General features: G+C 38.1%; 3 protein-coding genes across 5 annotated transcripts in view; 1 reads left to right on the forward strand and 2 right to left on the reverse strand.

Moving 5' to 3' along the window:
- ptpn9a (protein tyrosine phosphatase non-receptor type 9a) overlaps positions 1-4,616 on the reverse strand; it is a 49,416-nt gene extending 44,800 nt beyond the window's left edge. Inside the window, exon 1 of the mRNA XM_061924903.2 lies at positions 4,252-4,616. Coding sequence (XP_061780887.2) covers positions 4,252-4,284 — 33 coding nt within the window. The 5' untranslated portion in view covers positions 4,285-4,616. The remainder of the gene's footprint in view (positions 1-4,251) is intronic.
- A 7,497-nt stretch (positions 4,617-12,113) lies between these two features.
- On the reverse strand, positions 12,114-25,738 carry snupn (snurportin 1). 3 transcript variants are annotated; one of them, XM_061924906.2, is made up of 9 exons: positions 25,593-25,738; positions 18,792-18,956; positions 18,516-18,708; positions 15,359-15,463; positions 15,171-15,267; positions 14,825-14,922; positions 14,613-14,690; positions 12,802-12,882; positions 12,114-12,704 (listed from the first exon to the last, which is right to left on the reverse strand). In XM_061924906.2, exons 2-9 carry the CDS (start codon positions 18,947-18,949, stop codon positions 12,384-12,386), a joined length of 1,131 nt encoding a protein of 376 aa, XP_061780890.2. In that variant the 5' UTR covers positions 18,950-18,956; positions 25,593-25,738; the 3' UTR covers positions 12,114-12,383. The 3 variants fall into 3 exon arrangements, with proteins under 3 accessions (XP_061780890.2, XP_061780892.2, XP_061780893.2); XM_061924908.2 differs by having other exon boundaries at positions 25,587-25,672; XM_061924909.2 differs by lacking the exon at positions 25,593-25,738 and adding an exon at positions 19,769-19,917.
- snx33 (sorting nexin 33) overlaps positions 25,640-27,106 on the forward strand; it is a 48,846-nt gene continuing 47,379 nt past the window's right edge. Inside the window, exon 1 of the mRNA XM_061924905.2 lies at positions 25,640-25,704. The gene's annotated coding sequence lies outside the window, so the exon portion shown is untranslated. The remainder of the gene's footprint in view (positions 25,705-27,106) is intronic.

A 27,106-nucleotide genomic window follows, 5' to 3' on the forward strand; every position in this document is an offset into this window, starting at 1 on the left:
TGCCTAATTTTGTTGTGATGCCCCGCTGGATGCATTAAACAATGTAACAAGGTTTTCCAAAATAAATCAACTCAAGTTATGGAAAAAAATGCCAACATGACACTGCCATATTTATTATTGAAGTCACAAAGTGCATTATTTTTGTTAACATGCCTTGGAATTTGGGAGGTTAGGAGGTTGAGTTGGGCAGGATATTGTAGCATCCCGGAAGAGTTAGTGCTGCAAGGGGTTCTGGGTATTTGTTCTGTTGTGTTTATGTTGTGTTACGGTGCGGATGTTCTCCCGAAATGTGTTTGTCATTCTTGTTTGGTGTGGGTTCACAGTGTGGCGCATATTTGTAACAGTGTTAAAGTTGTTTATACGGCCACCCTCAGTGTGACCTGTATGGCTGTTGACCAAGTATGCTTTGCATTCACTTATGTGTGTGAAAAGCCGTAGATATTGTGTGACTGGGCCGGCACGCAAAGGAAGTGCCTTTAAGGTTTATTGGCGCTCTGTACTTCTCCCTACGTCCGTGTACACAGAGGCGTTTTAAAAAGTCATACATTTTACTTTTTGAAACCGATACCGATAATTTTGAAACCGATAACGATAATTTCCAATATTACATTTTAAAGCATTTATCGGCCGATAATATCGGCAGTCCGATATTATCGGACATCCCTAATAAAAAGTAAACATTTGTATTTAAAATATAACCTTCCTCTGATTACAATCCCCTGAGCTATCAAGGCAGAGAGGAAATTTCAACACAAGCATTGAGGAAAACACTCAATGTAAACAACATTTTTAAAATCACTTAGTTTGAACACTTTTAAGTTTAAGGTGCAAAAGTAAGGAATATGTAAAAAGGCTTAATAAAGTGTAACAAAATAATGCAAAGTGTGAAAATGTAAACACCCGAGAAACTATTTTCTGCAGCTGTGCTCTAAAGTGTGAGCGCGGCTAAGGTGGTTTTACCGTTCTTGGTGGGGATGAGCGCCATGCATCATTTACAGACCACAGTGGTCTGACTACGGTCTGTTTAAAAAAAAAAAAAAAAAAAAAAAAAAAAAAAAAAATGCCCTGCTGTTTTTCTTATTTTATCCACAAATTATTCGCTTTCTGCAGCAACCGCGAGACAACAAGATGGCGCAACCAAACATGATATTTGATACTGTTACCTGATTGGCTGTTAGTGTGTCAGTGATCACTTCCTGGGTTGCCCGGTTACCAGAGAGCGAGTGCCCTTGTTCATGCAACCAACCTTACTTCCCAACTTCCGATTTCTTCCGGCAAAGAAGGAAAAAAAATGACCAAACGCTTTTTTTTTCTTTAATTGCTATAGATTACGTGTCTATCGTGATATATATCGATATCGTTCCATCGCCCAGCTCTAGTTACAAATCTCCAATCCAAGTTCAAACCTCCTTTTGGAACATCGGTGTGGAGATGTTGCCGAAATGTCAGAGACTAACTGAAGACCCTAAATAATAAAGTGTTCAACTTCAGCCTAAACCCTTTCAACATTTTCATTTTCAATCTATGAATGTACAACTGTTTCTTTATTTTGTTGACGATTGACTGAAGAATAATAAACTATAATAATAATAAATAGTAAATAGCGAAAATGAATAATCAATTCATTCAATTGGGGGGAAAAAAGCATCGATTTAGATGATGTTCCTTCCATATCATTTCATGAGTGTAACTAATAGGGCTGTCAAAATCAACGAGTTAATGCATGTTATAATTACAAAAAAGGATCACATCAATCACGAACACACTTAGACAATTATGCAACTTATTTAAACTTTTACCTATACGGTCAGTGATCAGCTCAATGCATGAGTCTGTAGAAATATGAGTGAGGCGCTCGCTGACAAATATTACTCCAAAATATAGCCTGAAAAGAACTTTAGATACAACTGTTACCAGGTTTTGTGCAAATAAATCAAATGCAATCAGGTAAAACGTTTTAAAACCCTCCTGAATGACAATAACATTGCATTTGTGTACAAATATTGGACTATTTTCTTGAGCTAATTTCAATTATGCAAGCGAGTAATCACGATTAATCCCAATTCTTAAATGTGATTAATTTGATTTAAACTTATCATTTGACATCCCGAGTTTAAAGTGCATGTTTTATGTTGATGATGTTTATTTATTTTGTTATGGCAAGCAGAAAAATATTTCAACTATTTGACCTAAAATACACATTAAGGGTATAAAGCGTGTTTTTTATTCAAATAATCGAACAAACTATTCAAGAGATTACTCGTTCGATTGCTAAAATAAATCGATAGTTGCAACCCTAATTAATATATGTATATATATATATATTTTTTAATTTATTTTATTTATTATTAGGGATGTCCGATAATGGCTTTTTGCCGATATCCGATATTTCAATATTGTCCAACTCTTTAATTACCGGTACCGATATCGACCGATACCGATATCAACCGATATATGCAGTCGTGGAATTAACACATTATTATGCCTAATTTGGACAACCAGGTATGGTGAAGATAAGGTACTTTTAAAAAAAATTCATAAAATAAAATAGATAAATAAATTAAAAACATTTTCTTGAATAAAAAAGAAAGGGAAACAATATAAAAACAGTTACAAAGAAACTAGTAATTAATGAAAATTGGTCAAATTAACTGTTAAAGGTTAGTACTATTAGTGGACCAGCAGCACACACAATCATGTGTGTTTACAGACTGTATCCCTTGCAGACTGTATTGATGTATATTGATATATAATGTAGAAACCAGAATAATGGGGGAGGAAGGTTTTTTGGGTTGGTGCACTAATTGTTAGTATATCTTGTGTTTTTTATGTTGATTTAATTTAAAAAAAAACTAAAAAAAAAAAACTTCAAAAAAATTGATACCGATAATAAAAAAACGATACCGATAATTTCCGATATTACATTTTAACGCATTTATCTCTTATATATATATATATATATATATATATATATATATATATATATATATATATATGCGCCCTGGCTGTAACTGACTAAAAACCAGTCCAGGGTGCACACCCAAAGTCAGCTGGGATAGGCTCCAGCTCGCATGCCAACCTAATATTGACAAGCATTATAGAACGTAGGTCGTGTGTTCAAACCCCGGCCGAGTCATACCAAAGACTATAAAAATGAGACCCATTACCTCCGTGCTTGGCACTCAGCATCAAGGGTTGGAATTGGGGGTTATATCATCAAAATGATTACCGGGCGCGGCCACCGCTGCTGCTCACTGCTCCCCTCACCTCCCAGGGGGTGAACAAGGGGATGGGTCAAATGCAGGGGTTAATTTCACCACACCTAGTGTGTGTGTGTGTGACAATCATTGGTATTTTAACTGTTTTAACTTTAACATGAATGTTTGAATTGGACTTAATATTTTGCAAAGAGGGCAGCACGGTAGGACAGGGGTCAATGCGGCTGCCTCACAATACGAAGGTCCTGAGTTCAATCCCGGGCTCGGGATCTTTCTGTGTGGAGTTTGCATGTTCTCTCCGTGACTGCGTGGGTTCCCTCCGGGTACTCCGGCTTCCTCCCACCTCCAAAAGCATGCACCTGGGGATAGGTTGATTGGCAACACTAAATGGGCCCTAGTGTGTGAATGTTGTCTGTCTATCTGTGTTGGCCCTGCGATGAGGTGGCGACTTGTCCAGAGTGTATCCTGCCTCCCGCCCGAATGGAGCTGAGATGGGCTCCAGCGACACCCCCGCCCCTGTGACCCCGAAAGGGACAAGCAGTAGAAAATGGATGGATTTTGCAAAGAATGAGCCTATTTTAAAGAACTTTTTTGCTTCTTTTTTTTAAATTTATTTAACATGACCAGAAACAAATATGGAGTTCTGGTTTTAGTGCAATACATGCTTGATGCATTCAAGGACCAGTCGTAAAATGGGAAAATAAAAAAGTATTCTTATAAAAGATAAATATTTTTATTTAAACATGCACATTTTCCACGGACGTCCACCTCCCATACCCACTGTTTCACACGTGGATGCTGACTGACTGAGGGGGGGTTGGTTGCTCATTATTGCTCAACGACACAGAAACATGCGATGATGCAACAGGAGCAATAATGCGCCACAAATCGATAACCTGAGTTCCGCTCGGCTTTCGGCAACATTTCAGCCCGCAGTCGGGCACTGCAACACGGTCACATTCCTCGGTGTTAAAGGTGTGTGTGTGTGTTTGTTAGGGGGGTCCAACACACACACACATTCATAAAGGCCTACCTGTTCTTCCTCGGCCGATAAAGTAGCTGCCATGGTTCCGATCCGATCACCTTTTCCGAACCTCGAAGCAGGTTTGCGGGTCGTTCGACTGCTCGGTTACTGTCGAGGTTTTCTTCTAATTATTTGGACTGTGCCATCGCTAACAAACAAAAAAATTAAACTAACCAAAAAGCGACAAGACGGCTCTTGTGTCAGATTTCACTCAGCACACGAAAACGCCGAGTAGGCTAAAACAAAAATGAGAAAGGTTCAGCTTCGTTCAGCTTCCCCCCCACCCCCCCTTCGTTTAGAGCCGCCTTCGAAAGCGTCCCCGTCGCCCAGCCCAGCCTCGCCTAGCTCGGGATCACTGTTGACTTCTTCTCCGAGCCATGAATTGCGAGTTGGGAAGTGAACGTCTCCTTTATGCTGCAACGAGGCCACTTCCTGTGTCGTGCTGCGGCCCCTAGTGGCTTAAAACGGAACTGCAACGCCTAATGGCAGTGATGGGAATTCCTGGCCAGTGTGAAGTTGGACTCTCTGTGCTACAAATCGTTTTGTATATATCAGGGGTCACCAACGCGGTGCCTGCGGGCACCAGGTAGCCCGTAAGGACCAGATGAGTAGCCCGCTGGCCTGTTCTAAAAATAGCTCAAATAGCAGCACTTACCAGTGAGCTGCCTCTATTTTCTTTAATTGTATTTATTTACTAGCAAGCTGGTCTCGCTTTGCTCGACATTTTTAATTCTAAGAGAGACAAAACTCAAATAGAATTTTAAAATCCAAGAAAATATTTTAAAGACTTGTTCTTCACTAACTGACAAAGAAACAGATAACAGATTTGGTGTCCAGTTCAAAGTGTGACATGATTTATTTAAAAATTTGAGAGTTGACTTTTGTATTTTACATGAGTTATTATTTGTACAAAAACATGGTGCAAAGTAATTCATTATTTGTTACAAAATTTTAATGGCTAGCTAGTTAAAATGGGATATTGTGATTTCACAAGACTGTCTTAGAAGTGATCATTTGAAAATGTTCAATTTGAAAAATGTGCACTTAGAGAAAATATAAAAATAAAGTGTTGCATATTGATATTCATCTGTTTCTATATATATTTATTGTGAGAAATCATTAAGATGATCAGTGTTTCCACAAAGATAAATATCATTAATTATTAATAATAACATAGAGTTAAAGGTAAATTGAGCAAATTGGCTATTTCTGGCAATTTATTTAAGTGTGTATCAAACTGGTAGCCCCTGCGATGAGGTGGCGACTTGTCCAGGGTGTACCCCGCCTTCCGCCCGATTGTAGCTGAGATAGGCTCCAGCGCCCCCCCGCAACCCCAATATATATACATACGTATGTTTATATACATATATGTACGTATGTATATATATATATATATAAAATATTTCTATATACACATATGTATTTGTATGTATGTATGTTTGTATATATGTATGTATGTATACATGTATGTGTGTGTATGTTTATATGTATGTATACTGTATATGTATATGTATATGTGTATCTTATTTGCATTGATTGATTGATTGATTGAGACTTTTATTAGTAGGTTGCACAGTGAAGTACATATTCCGTACAATTGTCCACTAAATGGTAACACCCGAATAAGTTTTTCAACTTGTTTAAGTCGGGGTCCACTTAAATTGATTCATGATTAATATATATATATATATATATATATATATATATATATATATATATATATATATATATATATATATATATATATATATATATATATATATACACACAATATATATATATATACACACAAAATATATATATATATATATATATGTATACACACAAAAGTAAATTTTTGTATATACACATATATAGTATATGTATATATATGTATATGTGTATATATGTATATATATATATATATACGTATATGTATATATACATATATGTACGTATATATATATATACACACACATGTATTTGTATGTATGTATGTTTGTATATATGTATTTTTATTTATACATATATTTATTTACATGTATGTGTGTGTATGTTTATATGTATGTATATATGTATATCTATATATGCATCATATTTGCATATATATATATATATATGTGTGTGTGTGAGTATGTGTAAATGTATATATATATATATATATATATATATATATATACATGTATATATATACATATCTTAATTGCATATATGTACATGTATATACATACAGACACAGTATGTATGTATATACATGAGTGTGTATATGTGTATGTATATATGTATGTACAAACATGTATATATGTATGTCTATATATGTATTTATAGACATATATATATTGTATATATATTTATATATGTATATATTTATATGTATGATATATATAGATATATATGTGTATATATATTTATGTATACATATATATGTATGTGTGTGTATATGTACAGTATATATATGTATATATTTATATGTATGTACTATGTATACATACAGTATATATATATATGTATGTATATATATATATATATATATATATATATATATATATGTATGTGCGTATATATATATATATATATATATATATATATATATATATATATATATAGGTATGAGAGGGATATACACATACATGAGCGGGATCCCTCATAATATAAATACTTCCAATGGACAGGGTCACACAGGCGGTTTCTATGTATTCATATCGATAGGGCTCACTTGCCATGGTAACTTCCGGTTTCGTGTTTTTGGGGTTTGTGTGTGGTTTGGACGTTGCTGTTTTTCCCCAGTCGGCCCCCGTACAAAACAGCAAATGTATCAAAATTAAAAACATAAACTCAAAATACCAGCATTGCCACAGGGCGGCTTTGTGATCGTCTGGGGATATTTGCCGTTATATTCTTACCAGTGACAGAGCAGGAATAGGCAAAACTTACAATTGCAGTAAAACTTCATATGAAGCGCCCTGTCATACATTAATTAACATTTCACAAGTGCATATTCAAAATGGGTGGGGGTCAACATCTGCACCTGTGGACAAGTTGGATTCTCCAATTAGCAACATGCATGTTTTGTGGGAGGAAGCTAAAAACGGTATCTGCAAACCGCTAATCCACCGCACAGCCTCTTGTATGATCAAATGCAGTAAAAATGCCTCCAAATTTGGTGAAATTGGTTAAAAAAAGTTTTCCTTTTTTCTCTCCGTGTTGTCTCTTTCTCTGTGTGTGCTGTGTCTCTAGCAAAGTACTTGGACGCCTACTGTAATGAAAGTGATAAACAACTTGCAACTTACTCCTCCTCAAAGACCTTTTCATGATTTTGGTTGCTTTGAGGGGTCAAAGGTCACTGATGTTCCAGTGCAGACCTACAAAATGAGTATTATTGACGTTGTCCAACACCTGAGTGACTAATTGATGAAGTGACATTTATGCATCATCGGAGCAGCATTTTGCATTACTAATGCATGTAATCATGTGAGAGAAAATAACCACGACGACTCATAATAAAGCCCGCTGCTGGAAAATATGTGAGTGATGTCATAGATTGACCCTGTAGGTAGAGAATCAAACCGCCATAGGCTAAACATCATAAAGACTGGGAGGTTATTTTAAGTGTTTAAAAAAAGAAACACACGCTTTAGATGTAACTGCAACAATATAAAAATATATGTACAGTCACACGTAAACATACGCATGTACTGTTAATACGGTATGCATACTCCAAAACAAGGGCCCCGAGTGTAAATAATCAGGCGTGAGAAAGTCTGGAGAAAAGGGAGTGGGCAACAATGGACTTCCTGTCAAGGCTGCTGCATCTTGTTGGGAGGGGGGGGCGAAGCTAAGAAGGCAAGTATTTCGAAATACATTTAGTTGGGTTAATAATAATAATAATAATAATGACAAATACCAAATATTAGATATATTGTTATGCAACGATAACACATTTCTTTCTTTAATACTTCTTATTTTCTTTGATTTATGATGATATTTCTGTGTCGTTTAGTGTGCATCAGTTTGTATTGTTTTCTATTGTATTTATTTCGGACATGTTTAATAACAAACAAGGAAAAAAAATAGAACGACAACAATAAATAGAGTAATGAAAAGAAAAAAAACAAGAACAATATAGTGATGTGTTTCGAACATGAAAACAGTTACAATGTTCACACCTCATGTTTCTCCTCCTACTCTACGGAGTAGGAAGAAGCAGAGCTTATTGAATCCTACCCCCTCAAATACAGAGTGGGCCAAAATTTAAAACTGAACAAAGCCGTGGGCCAAGGTTGAACAAATGAACCTTTTAATAGGGACCCAAACAAGTTTTGCATTAAATATTGAACAAGCAAGGCTTATATAACTTTATAGTGACATGCAAAATCGAGTTTCAAATAATAATAATAATAATTAAAAAAAAATCAATGGCATATCAAATACAATTTAAATAAAAATGGAATGCCTCTTTTCTATTTGCAGCCTTCTGAGGTAAATATCAACATTAACTTTTTCCACAGGCTAATACATTTGAAAATAAAATAATGAATATACCAACCATTCAGGACTTTAAACTGCTCAGTTTGCAACACACTGATCTAATCTGATGTGCCCAAGCCAGATACCTGGCATCTTTTCTTGGATGCTAGTTCATTAATGTCGGGGCTCAGGCTTTGAGCTGAGGCAACCCTCATTATGTAACGAAGGTGTTCATCAGTCATTATTTCTCGTATTCCACAATCTTGGGGGCGTGCCTTACAGGCACTGCTTTTAACGTCCTCTACGAGCTGACGTCAAGTCCGCTTTTCATCCCTTCTAACAACGTGCCCACCCAGTCACAAGATATGAGCGGGTCCTGTACGCACACACACGTGAATGCAACACATACTTCATCAACAGCGATACAGTTTACACTGAGAGTGGCTGTATAAGCAACTTTAACATTGTTAGAAATATACGCCACACTGTGAATCCACACCAAACAAGAATGACAAACACATTTTGGGAGAACATCCGCACAGTAACACAACATAAACACAACAGAACAAATACCCAGAACCCTTTGCAGCACTAACTCTTCCGGGACGCTACAATATACACCCCCGCTAAGAGAACGTATTTAATCCCACCCCCAGTTCTCCATTCAGTGATTAATACATTGAGCTTCACTGTTACTTTGTTCAAAGATTATAATACAAAGGTTGTACCATGGTGGCATTACCACAGGCAAAAATAATATTACACTCTAACAATAATAAATAAACAATAATGCGTGTGAATGCTCCAATACTGAAGTCGAACTGAAATGCTGACAGAATGTAGTATGAATGTAAGAATAGTTTGAATGTTGGAATGATTTGAATGTTGAAACATTTAAATTTCCAGGAAAACCGGAATTTTGGTTTGGAACTTGGGTAAGTGTTGGTTTGAATGTCCAGGATGAGTGGAATGTGTTGATGTTGGAATGGTTTGAATAGGTTGAAAAATGTGGGAATTGTGGAAGTGTGAAAAATGGATATTTAATTTTGAATGGGGAAAATGTCCCTAAAGACTGAGAATTCTTGGAAATCCTGGAATGTTCTTACGATTGTTGAAAGGGAGCACACAATTCCCGAACAGGCTGAATATTTTGAAGTTGGAACGGTTTGAATCGGATAAAGCACGTGGGAGTTGTGGAACTTTGAAAAATGTCCCATTCTTTTCAATGGGAATTTCATGGAAATTTGGGAATTTCGGGAAAAGAGGGACTTTTTTGGAAAATGCAAAAAAAAAGAATGTTCTGAACGGTTGGTGTCAGAATTTGTTATAATTTTTCAAATCGGTCGAGAAATGTTGAAGGAGTAACATTTTTAATTGAGAAATGGTATTACGGAATTCCTGAAATTTCGGGGAAATCGGGAGTTTTTCCAGTTCAAAAAACAACTTTGTTTTCTGTCCTGATTAAGAGGAATGATTTGACGGTGGAACGGTTGAAGTGGGTTGAAAAATGTAGGAGTAGTCGCCAGAAAAAAGGGTAAAAAAAGGGTTTGAAAAAACGGGAATTCTAGGAATTCCTGGAATTTTTTTAAACTTGAAAAATTATAGCTTGAATGTCCAGGATGAGTGGAATATGTTGAAGGTGTTGGAGATTTTTCTTTTAATGTGCCTGACATGGGGTTTCCATGATAGTTCTCTATCAATTATTACTCCCAAAAAATGTATTCTCATTTACGATTTCAATTTGGGTAACATCAATACTTAATAATTTTCTGTTGTTATGTTGCGATTACCAAACATCACTATCTTAGTTTTATTTCTATTCAACGATAACCTATTTGTGTCCATCCAACTATGTCTTTGTTCGACTTCCTTTGTTTTTACTTTGATGAACAGTTTGTAGAGGTTGTTTTTCTTTTTATAGACATTAATTATCCCTTTTTTAATGCCTTCTAATTTCAATGCGTTTTATTTTTATTTTTTCATTTTTTTTTTTTATTGACATCCAGCATCAGACATTCCTATCCATTACATCATATTCACATAAATCATATATCTATTGTCTGCCCTAAACGTCAAAATATTTTTGTTTATATCCCACCCATACCCCCCCCCCCAAAAAAGAAAGAAACAAAAAAAACAAAACAAAGTAATATCTACAAATACATCAATTAATAAATAAACAAAGAAAAAAAAGAAGAAAAAAAAGAAATAAATAATAATACATTAATAATAATAGTAATCAGAAATAAAATAAAATATAAACAGATACATATATATATATATATATATATATATATATATATATATATATGACATGACCATTTACATTGAAAATTGTCACTGAAGACATCAAAACTACGACACCTGTGAAGTGAAAACCATTTCAGGTGACTATCTCATGAAGCTCATCGAGAGAATGCCAAGAGTGTGCAAAGCAGTAATCAGAGCAAAGGGTGGCTATTTTGAAGAAACTAGAATAAAAAACATGTTTTCAGTTATATTACACTTCATTGTAAAGTCCGTAACTCCACGTGTTCAGTCATAGTTTTAATGCCTTCAGTGACAATCTACAATGTGAATAGTCATAAAAATAAAGAAAACTCGTTGAATGAGAAACTTTTGGCCTGTACTGTATATATATATATATATATATATATGTATATAAATATAAATGTGTATATACACACACACACATATATATATTTTTAATTGAGTGTTTTAAAAAGCAAATCAAGTGTAACCTTGAGTATTTATCTAATTAACTTTACTGCACCAAGCCAGTCAATAATACATATATGTCAACATATAAAGATATGATACTTTTTTTTTTTTTAGGTGTTTTCGTGTCTAGAAGGCTGAAAAACCGCTAAAAGTTTGTAACAGCACATTTGTTGCACGGATCTACTTCCTATGAGGTCTTGTGACCAAACATTCTCATACATTAGAGTGTGTGTGTGAGATGAGTGTGGGAGAGCTGTGTATCAAGCACAAATGAGTTCAAAAGGGAGGCGCTCAGTTCCTGGAAAGCGACGTGTGCTGCTGACTAATACCTGGATTTCTGCTAAAAGCACATGCTGTACACTCTTCTCGCTCTCCTCAATCAGCACTTTTGTCTTTTTTTTACCCCCCTCAGTCAAGAGTCTGCGAAGCAAACATGCTGCTTTGGAGAATAAGCCGATAAGACTATAAAAAAAATAGGACCCATTACCTCCCTGCTTGGCACTCAGCATCAAGGGTTGGAATTGGGGGTTAAATCACCAAAAATGATTCCCGGGCGCAGCCACCACTGCTGCCCACTGCTCCCCTCACCTCCCAGGGGGTGATCAAGGGTGATGGGTCAAATGCAGAGAATAATTTCGCCACAACTAGTGTGTGTGACAATCATTGGTACTTTAACTTAACTTAACACACACGAGCACAAAGGAAACCTTTAAAAAAGCATTTATTAGAACTATATTTAAAAAAAAAAAAAACTTAATTGTAAAAGTCCAACTCCATTGGTGACTCTGGTGCTAATCTGTGACAGACTTTGAATTATTTTTTGCTGACAAGCTGGAAAATGTTATTTAATATTCTATAATGCAAATACGTTGTATATGACTAAATGTCGTTTTTTTTAATATAAACATGATGATGCACTCAGAGGCTGTCCTGGGTGGTGCCTGATTAAAATCATCACTAGCACGTGTCGCCTCTCAGTTCTCCATCTGCGCCTCCTGGATGGGTTTGTGGTTGAAGCAGTCGGGGGCGTGGTCGTGTTCCCGGTCGGGCGTGGACAGGTGCTCCAGCTCGTAGCCCCCGCCTCGACTGGCCGGCCGCACCTGGCTGGAGGTCTTCTTGTGCTCCAGGATCTGCTGCAGCTGGTGGCCGGCGTACTCCGGCTTGGCGGTGAGCGGCCCGCCGGGGACCTCTATACCCAGGATGTCGCCGACCATGTAGGGGCGGAGCCAGCCCACCAGCGGCGTGCTGCCAGGGGTGTAGTGAGTCTGGCGGTGGTAGAAGAGAAGACCGTCCACCTGGCGGAGAGAGCACAGTGAATCCAAAAACCTTTTTATTTTTAATCCGAACATGGGTGCAGTGGGACGACACAGGAAGGAGTCCAAAAGTTCTCACGCTGAAGCTGTAGTCGGCCGCCAAAGCTTTCTGGATGGATGAAACCGTGCAGTCTGTGCTGTGGAGGCTCACGAAGCGGAACTGTTGAAGCAAACAAAGCACTGTTAGCGAGCAGCCTACTCCCAGCCATAAGACTGAAAAATGTATCACGACATAAGTGTTTTATGTCGATAATTATTGATATTTTTATATTAAATGTCAACATTTTTACTTCCTCTGATTATAATCCACTCAGCTATCGAGGCAGAAAGGAAAGGAAATGTCAACACAAGCATGGAAAACGCTCAAACAAACAACGTAAACACAATTCTAAAATCACATTAAAAACTTAATAACCTCGTAAATTAAAGGTGCAAAAATAAGGAATATGTAAGAAGTGTTTAATGAAGTGTATCAAATGAGTACAAATTGTGAAAATGTAAACAGAGAAACCTGAGAAGAACTATTTTCTGCATGTTTAGTGCTCTAAAGGGTGAGCGAGATGGATGGGTAGAATGTAATCACGATTAATTACCAAATGATTTACCAACCAAAACTCAACTTTAAATATAGTTAAAAAATAAAAACAGATATCAATTAGTAACGAATAAACCACAGCAAGTATAAAAAAAAAATAAATAGCAATACATTTAAATAACAATGTAAAAAATAACATCGTATTGTTGAACTCTTTCTTTTTTCTTTTTTTTTACTTGTTACACTTACAAAACCCAAAACCAGTGAAGTTGGCATGTTGTGTAATTTGTAAATAAAAACAGAATACAATGATTTGCAAATCCTTTTCAAATATAGGTTGAAAAGGATATATATATATAAATACACATATACAGATACATACGTGGTCAAAAGTTTACATACACTTGTAAAGAACATAATGTAATGTTTATGTGACAAGCACATCTATCAAAAAAAGAACCGTTTTTAATTGATATATATATATATATATATATATATATATATATATATATATATGTATAGAGAGTTTTGCATTTTTCCCATCATGCTTTATAATGGATTTAAATGAGTGAGATTTTGAAGTTTTTGTGGTACATTTTTATAATGTCCACAAAGTTTCGTAAGCAGGCTGTCTTATATGTAACCATGTCTGTTGACATTTTGTGCTGGTTGGATTTTTTTATTTTTTATTTCTTTGCACTATGACCAGGGAAGGTTGTTTGCATTGGGTCATGTAAGTCATATTTTCATTCTCGTTATAGTTAAAGGTCATTGACCTGGACTACTCACATTTTATACCAGATGGCGACATAACAGCAGCAACAAAATTGTTAGACTATTAAAACGACCGTAATCTCTCTGTGGGTAAGGTTTCTTATTAAACTCATGACGTCTCGCGGGCCGTAGTTTAGACACTCATGGACTATACACTAGTAACCTTTGGGCCCCACACAATTCGATTCGATTCTTGGGGGTAAAGATTCGATTCAAAACGATTCTCGATTCAAAATCCATACTTTTTTTAATAACATTTGATGCTCGTTCTATGATTAACTACATTCCTCCATTAAATAGATAAACAGCTCTGATCAATTTCTATATTACTTGAAAAAAAAATGGTTGTGTTTAATAAAATGCTTCCCAAACGTTTAATAAAGTCAAATACAAATAATAATAAAAAATATAAATTTTAATCGATTAAGAATCGTTACAAATAAGAATCGCGATTATTCTATTCAGTCACTATTGTGACTGGGATGCATTAAACATTGTAGAAGGAAACGTTTTAAAAATCGTAAACATTGGACCTTTTAAGGTTTATCCAATATGGACTGCTGCGACCGAAGACAACTCACAGGGTTCCGTTTGGCGATCTCCGACAGGCCTTCCGTCTCCTGGACTTTGGACTGCAGCCAGTAGAAGCGGAAATCGGTCTGTCGATGAGAAAACAAGCCGTGTAAACACGAAAGGAAGAGGGAACATGGCAAGAGAAAACATCTGCGCTCCAGACTCTGCTAACTCAGCTATTAGACAAACATTCCCGCAGGATCCGGGTAGGCCGTCTCACCGGGCAGTCGTAGACCGGGTGGCCTCTCCAGCACATGACGTCCAGCATGTAGAAGGTCCTGTCCACCTCGCTGTAAATACAGTCCAGGATGGTGTAATCTACATGGACGACATCCATCATGTGACTTCTGTTCTTCTCTCAGAAGGAACTTCAAAGTGGGATTTTGCTCAACATCAGAGGCGCTAAGATTACAAGTTGTGGTATTTCTGGTGGGCTAAATTACATTCAGGTGGTGCATTACCAGCCATTTAATCTCGAGCAAGGGGAATTTCCACACAACGTTTCTGAGAAAGACGGAAATGACATTTTTTTGGGGTGTATTTCATCGTTTTAAAAAGGCCGCTACCTTTTCCCATGGCCGAGTTGTGGCGGTTCCCACCAGGCAGCAGGGAGGGGAAGCGGTTCACACAGTAGCCGCTTTTCGTGTACGCCGCAGTGGAACCCTGCAGACACATTCCCAGGTCATCCCTTTCCTGTGTGGCTCCTTCGCTCAGCCAGGTGGTCGTCTTGTTGTGACGCACGTTTCCCCCTTACCTTGGAGGCAACGATGAGGGATCTTTTCCCCACGGGACAGACCACCATCAGCCAATCAGAGTCCAGCTCTGCCGGGACATCCACCAGCCACTCTGACAGCATCAGCTGAGGAGGAAGGCAAACAATGAGGAGGCTTGTTTGTCATCAAAATAAAGGGCAGCACTCCCTCTGCTGGACTAAACTGAGCATTTCGGCTTATCTGCACGATTGGCTAAGTACAAACCCCAAAACCAGTGAAGTTGGCACGTTGTGTAAATGGTAAATAAAAACAGAATACAATGATTTGCAAATCTTTTTCGACCTATATTCAATTGAATAGACTGCAAAGACAAGATATTTAACGTTCGAACTGGAAAATGTTGTTATTTTTTGCAAATATTAGCTCATTTGGAATTTGATGCCCGCAACACGTTTCAAAAAAGCTGGCACAAGTGGCAAAAAAGACTGACAAAGTTGAGGAATGCTCATCAAACACTTATTTGGAACATCCCACAGGTGAACAGGCTATTTTATTCACTGGCTTTTAACCCAGCATGAGACTTTAAACTGTTTTTAATTTTTTAACTAATTTTTATCTAACAAATTGTTCTTAGGGTAATTTGTATTTGCTTTTTCAATGTGTATTTTTAGTCTGTCCTTTGCCTCTATTTCTTTGTGGTGTACAGCCCTTTGTTCTTCAACTGTGGTTGTTTTTAAAGGGCTTTATAAATAAAGTTGGTATGGTATGGTATGGTATTTGGGAACAGGTGGGTGACATGATTGGGTATAAAAGCAGCTTGCGTGAAATGCTCAGTCATTCACAAACAAGGATGGGGCGAGGGTCACCACTTTGTGAACAAATGCGTGAGGAAATTGTCGAACAGTTTAAGAACTACATTTCTCAACGAGCTATTGCAAGGAATTTAGGGATTTCACCATCTACAGTCTGTAATATCATCAAAGGGTTCAGAGAATCTGGAGAAATCACTGCACGTAAGCAGCTAAGCCTGTGACCTTCGATCCCTCAGGCTGTACTGCATCAAAAAGCGACATCAGTATGTAAAGGTTATCACCACATGGGCTCAGGAACACTTCAGAAAACCACTGTCAGTAACTACAGTTTGTCGCTACATCTGTAAGTGCAAGTTAAAACTCTACTATGCAAAGCGAAAGCCATTTATCAACAACACCCAGAAACGCCGCCGGCTTCGCTGGTTTTGGGTTTTGTAGATTAATGTGTCTTCATTATGAAAGCATTTTTTTAACAGTGCATTTATGCAACTGATTATTATTTTTTTTTAATACATAAATTATGTTGACATTTTCATTGAATAACATTTAAAAAATTAATTTAGTTGAAATACAGTGTTAAAAAAAAAGAATAGTGTAAACAAAAAATCATTGTATAAAAATTCAGTTTAGAAATACTGGATACTTTGAAACTCAAGACCCACTTCCGGTAAATTAAGACTGAAGCAATCGATCCAGTCGATCCAAATAATCGATCCAAATTAAGACTGAAGCAATCGATCCAGTGAGGCGCTTCAGTCTTAATTTACCGGAAGTGGGTCTTGAGTTTCGAAGCAGTGTGTGAATGTGTGTGTGAATGGGTGAATGTGGAAATAGTGTCAAAGCGCTTTGAGTACCTTGAAGGTAGAAAAGCGCTATACAAGTACAACACATTTACCATTTACCAATGAATGTTTCTGCACTGAATTTTAATACCCTAAAAATGGATGGATGGGTGATTTTTTCTGCACAAAATTTTTTTAAACTGAAATTTTTTGCACTGAATTTTACACACAGATTTTCTTTTTGCACTGAATTTTTCTGCATTTTTCTTTTAAAAGTGATTTTTCAAACACACAACTTTTGCTCACAATTTTGTATCAGCATAACTTGATGTAAAAAAAATTTAGTTCACAAAACTCAAACGCTAAAAAATATGTTACATAAATTCAGTGTCCAAAAAAAGCATTCGTAATAAAGACACCAATTAACCAATTAACCTCTATAATTGGCCTTTTCCAGCAAATTACCTTCTTCAAGCATTACAATAAAGCAGGGATGTCAAACTCGTTTTCATAGAGGGCCACATCGCAGTTATGGCTGCCATCAGAGGGCTGCTTTTAACAGCGAATAAAATATGAATTTTCCTCTGGATTTCAATATTAATTATATATATATTTTTAAGTAGACTGTAAATTCTACAGTAAAAACTTTACATTTACAAACATTTTACAGTAAAATAGTGTTTTTTTTATTTCTTACAACATTTTACGGTAAATATAAAAACAGTACCACTGTTTTGTTTAGATTTTTTACGGAAAAAGCTGGCAGCTTAGTTGCCAGAATTTTACTATTAAATTGACATTGGTTTTTATAACATTATATTGTTAATGGAAAAACAGTACAAGAAGTTATTTTTTTATTCTAGCAACTTATCTGCCAGTTTTTCTACCGTAAAAACAAATGTACCGTCTTTCCATTTACAGTGATACACCGTTAAAAACAAGATTTTACAGTAAAAAATTGGCAGCTCAGTCAACAGAATTTTAACGGCAAAAAAAATTTGCTTTTTTTTTTTTTTTTTCCAATTTACACCGTAAAATGTATTGTCATTTTTATCGATTTGATGGGTAGTTTGCTGTAAAATCATAAGGCAAGCAGATATTAAAGTATTTATTTTTATTTAGAGAAAAAATGTTTGGAAAGTATGATAATATACTGTAATATTTGTTGCAATAATGGACACTATTAAAGTATAAAAAGGCATGCAATTTCAAGCAGTACATATATGTTTTCTGTCAAAATGAAAAAAACCAATTACATTTAGTGAGAAAATATTAAGTACCGTATTTTTCGGACTATAAGTCGCAGTTTTTTTCATAGTTTGGCCGGGCTCCAGTGCGACTTACATATGTTTTTTTTCTTCTTTATTATGCATTTTTGGCAGGTGCGACTTATACTCCGATGCGACTTATACTCCGAAAAATACGGTACTGTATTGACACACATCATTTCCAGCTGTTTGCGGGCCAGATAAAATGATGTCGCGGGCCAGATCTAGCCCCTGGGCCTTGAGTTTGACACCTGTGCAATAAAGCGTAATAGCGCCCCCCTGCTGCACCGATATGCAACTTGCAAAGACATTTTTGCGTGGACCTTGTTTTCTGACCTGGTTAGCGTAATGCTTGGGCAGCTTTCGTCTCTCAATCTCCATCTCCTCTTCATCTGCTTTGCCATCTTGCTCGCCTTTCCCCTCCTTCTTCTGCTGCTGGTTCTCCATGTCCTGCTCCCCATCGCTGTCCGAGCCCGCCCAGTCGCCGTTGGCCAGTCGCCGCACATGATTGACGTAGTTTAATCTTTTGCTGAGATTGATTCAAACAAACAAACAAACAATTTACATTGTGTTGACGTTTTCACATGAAATACATGAATTGAGAGTTTGTACATTTTCTGCAGTTCAAGGAAGCGCCGGCGCCGCTCACTTTGCTCCAACACGCTGTACTTGCGCTTGTACTGGGACAGACGAGGGTGTGGGGCGGCCGTGCTGTTGGGCTCCTTGGACACAGCGAAGCTGGCCGAGAGGGCTCGGGTCAGGTCATCCATGGGGAGTCTGGGAGTCAACACATACAAGAACTTATCATACAGTACAGTGTTTCCCACAGGACAGGCATCTATTTGTGGTGGTGTGGTCGAGGTGTGGGGGGTGGCGGCGGCAGCGGCGATGACCAAGAAGAACGCGGAGTTGGAATATAATTACAACACTTTATGTACATATTTATATACAGATTTGAACAATTACTTATTCACTGAAATATATTTATTAATTGTGGTTCTTCTACGTTCCCATCCTCACCTATGGTCATGAGCTTTGGGTTATGACCGAAAGGACAAGATCACGGGTACAAGCGGCCGAAATGAGTTTCCTCCGCCGGGTGGCGGGGCTCTCCCTTAGAGATAGGGTGAGAAGCTCTGTCATCCGGGGGGAGCTCAAAGTAAAGCCGCTGCTCCTCCACATCGAGAGGAGCCAGATGAGGTGGTTCGGGCATCTGGTCAGGATGCCACCCGAGCGCCTCCCTAAGGAGGTGTTTAGGGCACGTCCGACCGGTAGGAGGCCACGAGGAAGACCCAGGACACGTTGGGAAGACTATGTCTCCCGGCTGGCCTGGGAACGCCTCGGGATCCCCCGGGAGGAGCTGGACGAAGTGGCGGGGAGAGGGAAGTCTGGGCTTCCCTGCTTAGGCTGCTGCCCCCGCGACCCGACCTCGGATAAGCGGAAGAAGATGGATGGATGGATGGATGGTTCTTACAAAAAATATATCTTATAAAATATAAAAGCTAAAATGTCTCTTAAAGCTCTGCCCCTTTAATTAGTGAATACTAAATAATTTAACTTTAGCCTACTACTACAACCATATTATTTACCAGCAACATGAAGTGAAACAGAGGCAGAGGTGTCCTGCCACAGTCAGTCAACCTCCTCCTCCTCCTCCTGCTGCTGCTGAACAGGTCGCACCTGTGGTCCGGACTGTAGGCCTACCTCCTCTCCAAGTCGAGCCCTTTTCGGCCGTTGAAAATATTTTTCTATACTCATCTGTGTGAAGGAGTGAACATCCAACATTAGAATTTATTACTAACGAGCAGAACCGCTCTATGTACAGTGCCGTCTAACCTTAAGCTTTTACTTGTCCTGCCTAGGTTTTTTTCTGGCTGTGTAGTGCTCATGGCTTATATCTTACTAAAATCCTTCCCGTTGACTATTTACAACACTACACAGTATTTATTATTATTATTATTATCTATAATTACATTTAAATGGCATTGCATACATGTAAAATTAAATGCTATTTCACATTATTTGATTAGTAGCAGTTACACTCATCTGAACAGGTCAGCCGCCTGTTTAAAGCCCGATTACAGTTGAAATCTTGAAATGAAGGGCCTTTAATGGCCAAAACATTAACCTGGACAACATTTTAACAGCTGGTTGGCTCATATTTTATTCTTTTCATTGCATTCACATGCTGCAGTGCACAGTGGACAATTTGGCTTCAGTCCATGTGTGTTTATTGACAACAGGGTTATAACCTGGACACGTTAGCTCGTCGGTATGAAAACAGGTGACTGTTACTACGTGCGTCTGCCCCGGCCCCCGAGTCAAACAGCGGCGGTGTTAATGAAGCAGCGTCAGGCTGCTCACCGTCAGTGAAACGCTCGGTGAAATCGCGGATTAACGTTAAATATATGACGAGCCGCGAGCGATGCAGCTATAACCTATCTACCTATAACCTATATTACCCTCGTATTTTGATCCCGTCGGTCCGTTCTTTTACTTCGTCATCGTCGTCTTCTTCTTCTTCTTTTGGCCCACCAGGTGAATTAAGTGCTATTGGCGGAGTTACAATGCATAGTAGGCTACTGCCACCTACTGCACCGGAGTTGTAACTACAAGGTACATTCACAGACAGAGTCCCATTGCTTTTATGAGCGGTCGAGCGAGTCAAAAGCCGAAAAATCCATTTGTGGCGGACGTAATTCTTTCGTGGCGGGCCGCCACAAATAAATGAATGTGTGGGAAACACTGCAGTAAGATAGAACTACTGTACAACCTCTGAACTGGAATGTCCCTGAAGCTGTACAGTTTGCATTACAATACCTCTCTACATCCTAGGCCAGGGGTGTCAAACTTGTTTTCATTGAGGGCCACATTGCAGTAATGGCTGCCTTCAGGAGGGCCACTTTTTTCAAATTAAATACAATTATGCATGCAGGCAATAACCTGTGATTACCGTATTTTCCGCACTATAAGGCGCACCTAAAAACCTACAATTTTGTCAAAAGCTGACAGTGCGCCTTATAATCCGGTGCGCCTTATATATGGACAAATATTGAGCCACAACAAACTTCCTTTTCATAAAGTTTAGGTCTCGCAACTACGGTAAACAGCCGCCATCTTTTTTCTCCGTAGAAGAAGAAGCGCTTCTTCTTCTTCTACGGTAAGCAGCTGCCCCCGTAGAAGAAGAAGCGCGCGGTGCATGCTGGGATATATGACGTTTCATTTCCATTTGTGTGTTTATGTAAAGACCCCAAAATGGCTCCTATTAAGTGTGTTGTCTGTCTAATTATAAATAGGGATGTCCGATAATGGCTTTTTGCCGATATCCGATATTGTCCAACTCTTTAATTACCGATACCAATATCAACCGATATATGCAGTCGTGGAATTAACACATTATTATGCCTAATTTGGACAACCAGGTATGGTGAAGATAAGGTACTTTAAAAAAAAAAAAAAAAAAAAAAAAAAATAAGATAAATAAATTAAAAACATTTTTTTGAATAAAAAAGAAAGTAAAACAATATAAAAACAGTTACAATGAAACTAGTAATTAATGAACATTACCGGTAGTCAAATTAACTGTTAAAGGTTAGTACTATTAGTGGACCAGCAGCACGCACAATCATGTGTGCTTACGGACTGTATCCCTTGCAGACTGTATTGATATATATTGATATATAATGTAGGAACCAGAATATTAATAACAGAAAGAAACAACCCTTTTGTGTGAATGAGTGTAAATGGGGGAGGAAGGTTTTTTGGATTGGTGTACTAATTGTAAGTGTAGCTTGTGTTTTTTATGTTGATTTAATAAAAAACAAAACAAAACAAAAAAAACGATACCAATAATAAAAAAACAAAACGATACCGACAATTTCCGATACTACATTTTAACGCATTTATCGTCCGAGACATCTCTAATTATAAATAATGCAGACGAGGCGTGTTGGCTGAGTTCTCAACGTTTACTCACAGCGTGCTCATAATCACATTCTAACTGCCGGCATACAACAACGCTTCTCAGGGCTACCGCGCATGCTCGTCACTCCCGTTGCATGCTGGGTAGTGTAGTTGTTATATTCGCTAGCTCATAACATCACATTAAGAGACACGCTTACGCGCTTAAAGGCCTACTGAAACCCACTACTACCGACCACGCAGTCTGATAGTTTATATATCAATGATGCAATCTTAACATTGCAACACATGCCAATACGGCCGGGTTAACTTATAAAGTGCAATTTTAAATTTCCTGCGAAACTTCCGGTTGAAAACGTCTAGGTATGATGACGTATGCGCGTGACGTCGATGGTTGAAACGGAAGTATTGGGACGCCATTGTATCCAATACAAAAAGCTCAGTTTTCATCGCAAAATTCCACAGTATTCTGGACATCTGTGTTGGTGAATCTTTTGCAATTTGTTTAATGAACAATGGAGACTGCAAAGAAGAAAGCTGTAGATGCGATCGGTGTATTAGCGTCTGGCTACAGCAACACAAACAGGAGGACTTTGAGTTGGATAGCAGACGCGCTATCCGACGCTAGCCGCCGACCGCATCGATGATCGGGTGAAGTCCTTCATCGCTCCGTCGATCGCTGGAACGCAGGTGAGCTTTGGTGTCGATGAGCAGAGGAGGGTTGGCGTAGGCGGAGAGCCAATGTTTTTATCATAGCTCTGTCGAGGTCCGTAGTTAAGTTAGATTCAATGGCGTCGTTAGCACCAGCATTGTTAAGCTTCGCCAGGCTGGAAAGCATTAACCGTGTAGTTACAGGTCCATGGTTTAATAGTATTGTTGATTTTCTGTCTATCCTTCCAGTCAGGGGTTTATTTCTTTTGTTTCTGTCTGCAGTTAAGCCCGATGCTATCACGTTAGCTCCGTAGCTAAAGTGCTTCACCGATGTATTGTCGTGGAGATAAAAGTCACTGTGAATGTCCATTTCGCGTTCTCGACTCTCATTTTCAAGACGATATAGTATCCGAGGTGGTTTAAAATACAAATCCGTGATCCACAATAGAAAAAGGAGAGAGTGTGGAATCCAATGAGCCCTTGTACCTAAGTTACGGTCAGAGCGAAAAAAGATGCGTCCTGCACCGCACTCCAATACTTCACTCTCACGTTCCTCATCCACAAATCTTTCATCCTGGCTCAAATTAATGGGGTAATCGTCGCTTTCTCGGTCCCAATCGCTCTCGCTGCTGGTGTAAACAATGAGGAAATGTGAGGAGACTTTCAACTTGTGACGTCACGCTACTTCCGGTACAGGCAAGGCTTTTTTTAATCAGCGACCAAAAGTTGCGAACTTTATCGTCGTTGTTCTTTACTAAATCCTTTCAGCAAAAAAATGGCAATATCGCGAAATGATCAAGTATGACACATAGAATGGATCTGCTATCCCCTTTTAAATAAAAAAATGTCACTTCAGTAGGCCTTTAATTTACTACTCGCCGTCATTCCGGGTGGATTGACAAAAGAACTCCAGCTGCTAGATATTGGTGTCAACAGGGCATTCAAAGCCCGACTGCTAACTGCGTGGGAACAGTGGATGACAGAAGGCGAACACACGTTCACCAAGGCGGAGACGGCGCCGGACGACATACGCCACTATCTGCCAGTGGATCGTAAATGCCTGGGCTGATTCAGTCTCAACTGTGGTCCGAGCTTTCAGGAAGGCAGGAATTGTCACTGAACTGCTGGACGACGGACTCGATTAATGACGACTTCGACGAGACGAGGATTTCGGATGCCGTATTCGTTCAACTGTTTAATTCGGACACTGAAGAAGAAGAATTCGAGGGATTCGTGGATGAGGAATAACTTCATAAAGTGAGCCTTACATGTTTATTTTGTGTGTTGTGTTGCGTGACATCAACGTTTGAGCAACGTTGAGTTATTGATATATTGTAATTGCTCTGCACTATTTCAAGTGTTACTATATTGTGACAGCACTAACGTTTGATTTACCGTAACACGAGTAAAACAGCAGTTTATTCATTTTGGGAGTGAACAGAGTTGTCAGAACGCTGGTTTGTAATCTATTAATAAAGTTTGACTGACCTATCTGACTGTTTTGTTGACATTCCCTTTAGCGCAGTTCCATCTAATGGATGCATAGGTGCGCCTTATAATCCGGTGCGCCTTATATATGAACAAAGTTTTGAAATAAGCCATTCATTGAAGGTGCGCCTTATAATCCGGTGCGCCTTATAGTGCGGAAAATACGGTAATCAAAATTCAAATGTATCTGATTTTTTTTTTTAAATACATCATTTGACAGCATCGATATACATGTGTACCAGTAATCACTTCATATTATTACATATGTAAAAGTGACAAGCAAGTATTCAACTGTTTATTTTTACTAACCTATTTTTGTAATACACTGTATAATAATGTAATATTTGGCATTATTTGATAATAACGTTTAAAAGATACGCATTTTTTAAAATTATTTTCATTTAGTAAAAAAATTAAGTATTTTATTAACACACATTTTTCCCAGGCTTTCGTGTTGCGGACCCCCCATTTTTTGTACATATCGTTTTTCAAATCACCTGACATGTGTGCTGTGTATATGTACATAATGTATCAATTTTTTTACGTATTTTTTTTATATACTTGTTACAAGTTATATATATTTTATTATTGAATGTATCAAATGTGATGAATATCTAATGGACCACAATGGAAACAAGCCTTTTGGCTTTTTGTGCCATCCATTTGCCTTTTTGAAGCATTACATGGATTACATTCTTTAAGATGTTAATAAACTTATCAATCAATCAATCAAATTATATCGTACGAGAGTTACCAGCCATATCACCCAACCCTTTTTTTGTAGCATTTTTCTTTTCCATGTGAATTTTGATCCTGGAACATTTATGTGATTGCAGTATTTTTTAATTTGCAGCCTTTCCATTGTCCATTTGTTTTCTGGTGCTCGGTGTGAATGTTGGGTCATTTCTACGTAAGGAGCATTTGGACGTGGCTGCGCACTGACCCTTGTCGGCCACCGTAGTATACATTCTTTTTACACTTGTGGGCTTATATGATAACTTTTGTTGGCCAGCATATTCCCTTACAATTAAATGTATAATCTAAACAATTCGCCATGATGCAACAAGAGCATTGCTCAAGTTTGACAGTAATTCCAAAAACATTGAAGGAATCGTTTGAAGACAAAATCAACACAATGAGCTTGCTGCCATTAAGCGAGCTATTTATCACATTAGCTGCGGTGCGGCTAACGCTGCTAGCACGTTGTGGGCCAACCAGTCGCTAACCGCGTATACGATTCTACCCCCCTGCCGCGAAACCGAACAGTTCAACGCCATTATATGTGACGAACTAATCACCATATAGTCCATTGTGACGTGATAAATAGCGATGATATTAAAACTTAACTGTTACCTTGGACATCGAGGGAGACGAAGGCGGCTCTGACGTCACGCAAGCCCCACTTCCAAATGCTGTGTGACTTTATGTTGTTGGCCGACCAGCCCGAAACTATCCCGGAGTTTTGGTAAGCGCTCTGTTACATGCGTGTGATGAGCAAATGTAATGGAGGACAACAAATATTATTTTTCATCATCTCTATATTCCCATTTAATAGGATGGCAAACCGAAGACTGCCTTTTCTATACATTTTATTTTGTCAAAAGATTAAAAAAAAAAGCTGAATAAGAAAGTTGTGTGTCAACTGTGTTAGCTTTATCAACATTTCAGCTTTTTCTCACATTTCACTGTTTTTCTATTTTTTTTTTTTTTATAACTTTGGCTGTTTTATAGGATAGAAGGATATACAAACCCCGTTTCCATATGAGTTGGGAAATTGTGTTAGATGTAAATATAAACGGAATACAATGATTTGCAAATCCTTTTCAACCCATATTCAATTGAATGCACTACAAAGACAAGATATTTGATGTTCAAACTCATAAACTTTTTTTTGCAAATTATAATTAACTTAGAATTTCATGGCTGCAACACGTGCCAAAGTAGTTGGGAAAGGGCATGTTCACCACTGTGTTACATCACCTTTTCTTTTAACAACACTCAAACGATTGGGAACTGAGGAAACTAATTGTTGAAGCTTTGAAAGTGGAATTCTTTCCCATTCTTGTTTTATGTAGAGCTTCAGTCGTTCAACAGTCCGGGGTCTCCGGTGTCGTATTTTACGCTTCATAATGCGCCACACATTTTCGATGGGAGACAGGTCTGGACTGCAGGCGGGCCAGGAAAGTACCCACACTCTTTTTTTACGTAGCCACGCTGTTGTAACACGTGCTGAATGTGGCTTGGCATTGTCTTGCTGAAATAAGCAGGGGCGTCCATGAAAAAGACGGCGCTTAGATGGCAGCATATGTTGTTCCAAAACCTGTATGTACCTTTCAGCATTAATGGCGCCTTCACAGATGTGTAAGTTACCCATGCCTTGGGCACTAATGCACCCCCATACCATCACAGATGCTGGCTTTTGAACTTTGCGTTGATAACAGTCTGGATGGTTCGCTTCCCCTTTGACACGATGTCGAATATTTCCAAAAACAACTTGAAATGTGGACTCGTCAGACCACAGAACACTTTTCCACTTTGCATGAGTCCATCTTAGATGATCTCGGGTTTCTGGATGTTGTTGATAAATGGCTTTCGCTTTGCATAGTAGAGCTTTAACTTGCACTTACGGATGTAGCGACAAACTGTATTTAGTGACAGTGGTTTTCTGAGGTGTTCCTGAGCCCATGTGGTGATATCCTTTAGAGATTGATGTCGGTTTTTGATACAGTGCCGTCTGAGGGATTGAAGGTCACGGTCATTCAATGTTGGTTTCCGGCCATGCCGCTTACGTGGAGTGATTTCTCCAGATTCTCTGAACCTTTTGATGATATTATGGACCGTAGATGTTGAAATCTCGAAATTTCTTG

The sequence above is a fragment of the Nerophis lumbriciformis genome, linkage group LG29 (genome assembly GCF_033978685.3).
Source record: "Nerophis lumbriciformis linkage group LG29, RoL_Nlum_v2.1, whole genome shotgun sequence".
In the NCBI taxonomy this organism is placed as follows: Eukaryota; Metazoa; Chordata; class Actinopteri; order Syngnathiformes; family Syngnathidae; genus Nerophis; species Nerophis lumbriciformis.

Bases quoted from the DNA above. Each gene is read 5' to 3' on its own strand.
- snupn (XM_061924906.2), bottom strand. From the start codon at position 18,949: ATGGATGACCTGACCCGAGCCCTCTCGGCCAGCTTCGCTGTGTCCAAG. The intron at 18,709-18,791 runs GTACAAACTCTC...AATCAATCTCAG, and splicing joins TTCCTTGAACTGCAGAAAAT to CAAAAGATTAAACTACGTCA. The intron at 12,705-12,801 runs GTGAGAACTTTT...TCTCTCCGCCAG, and splicing joins CGGCCGACTACAGCTTCAGC to GTGGACGGTCTTCTCTTCTA.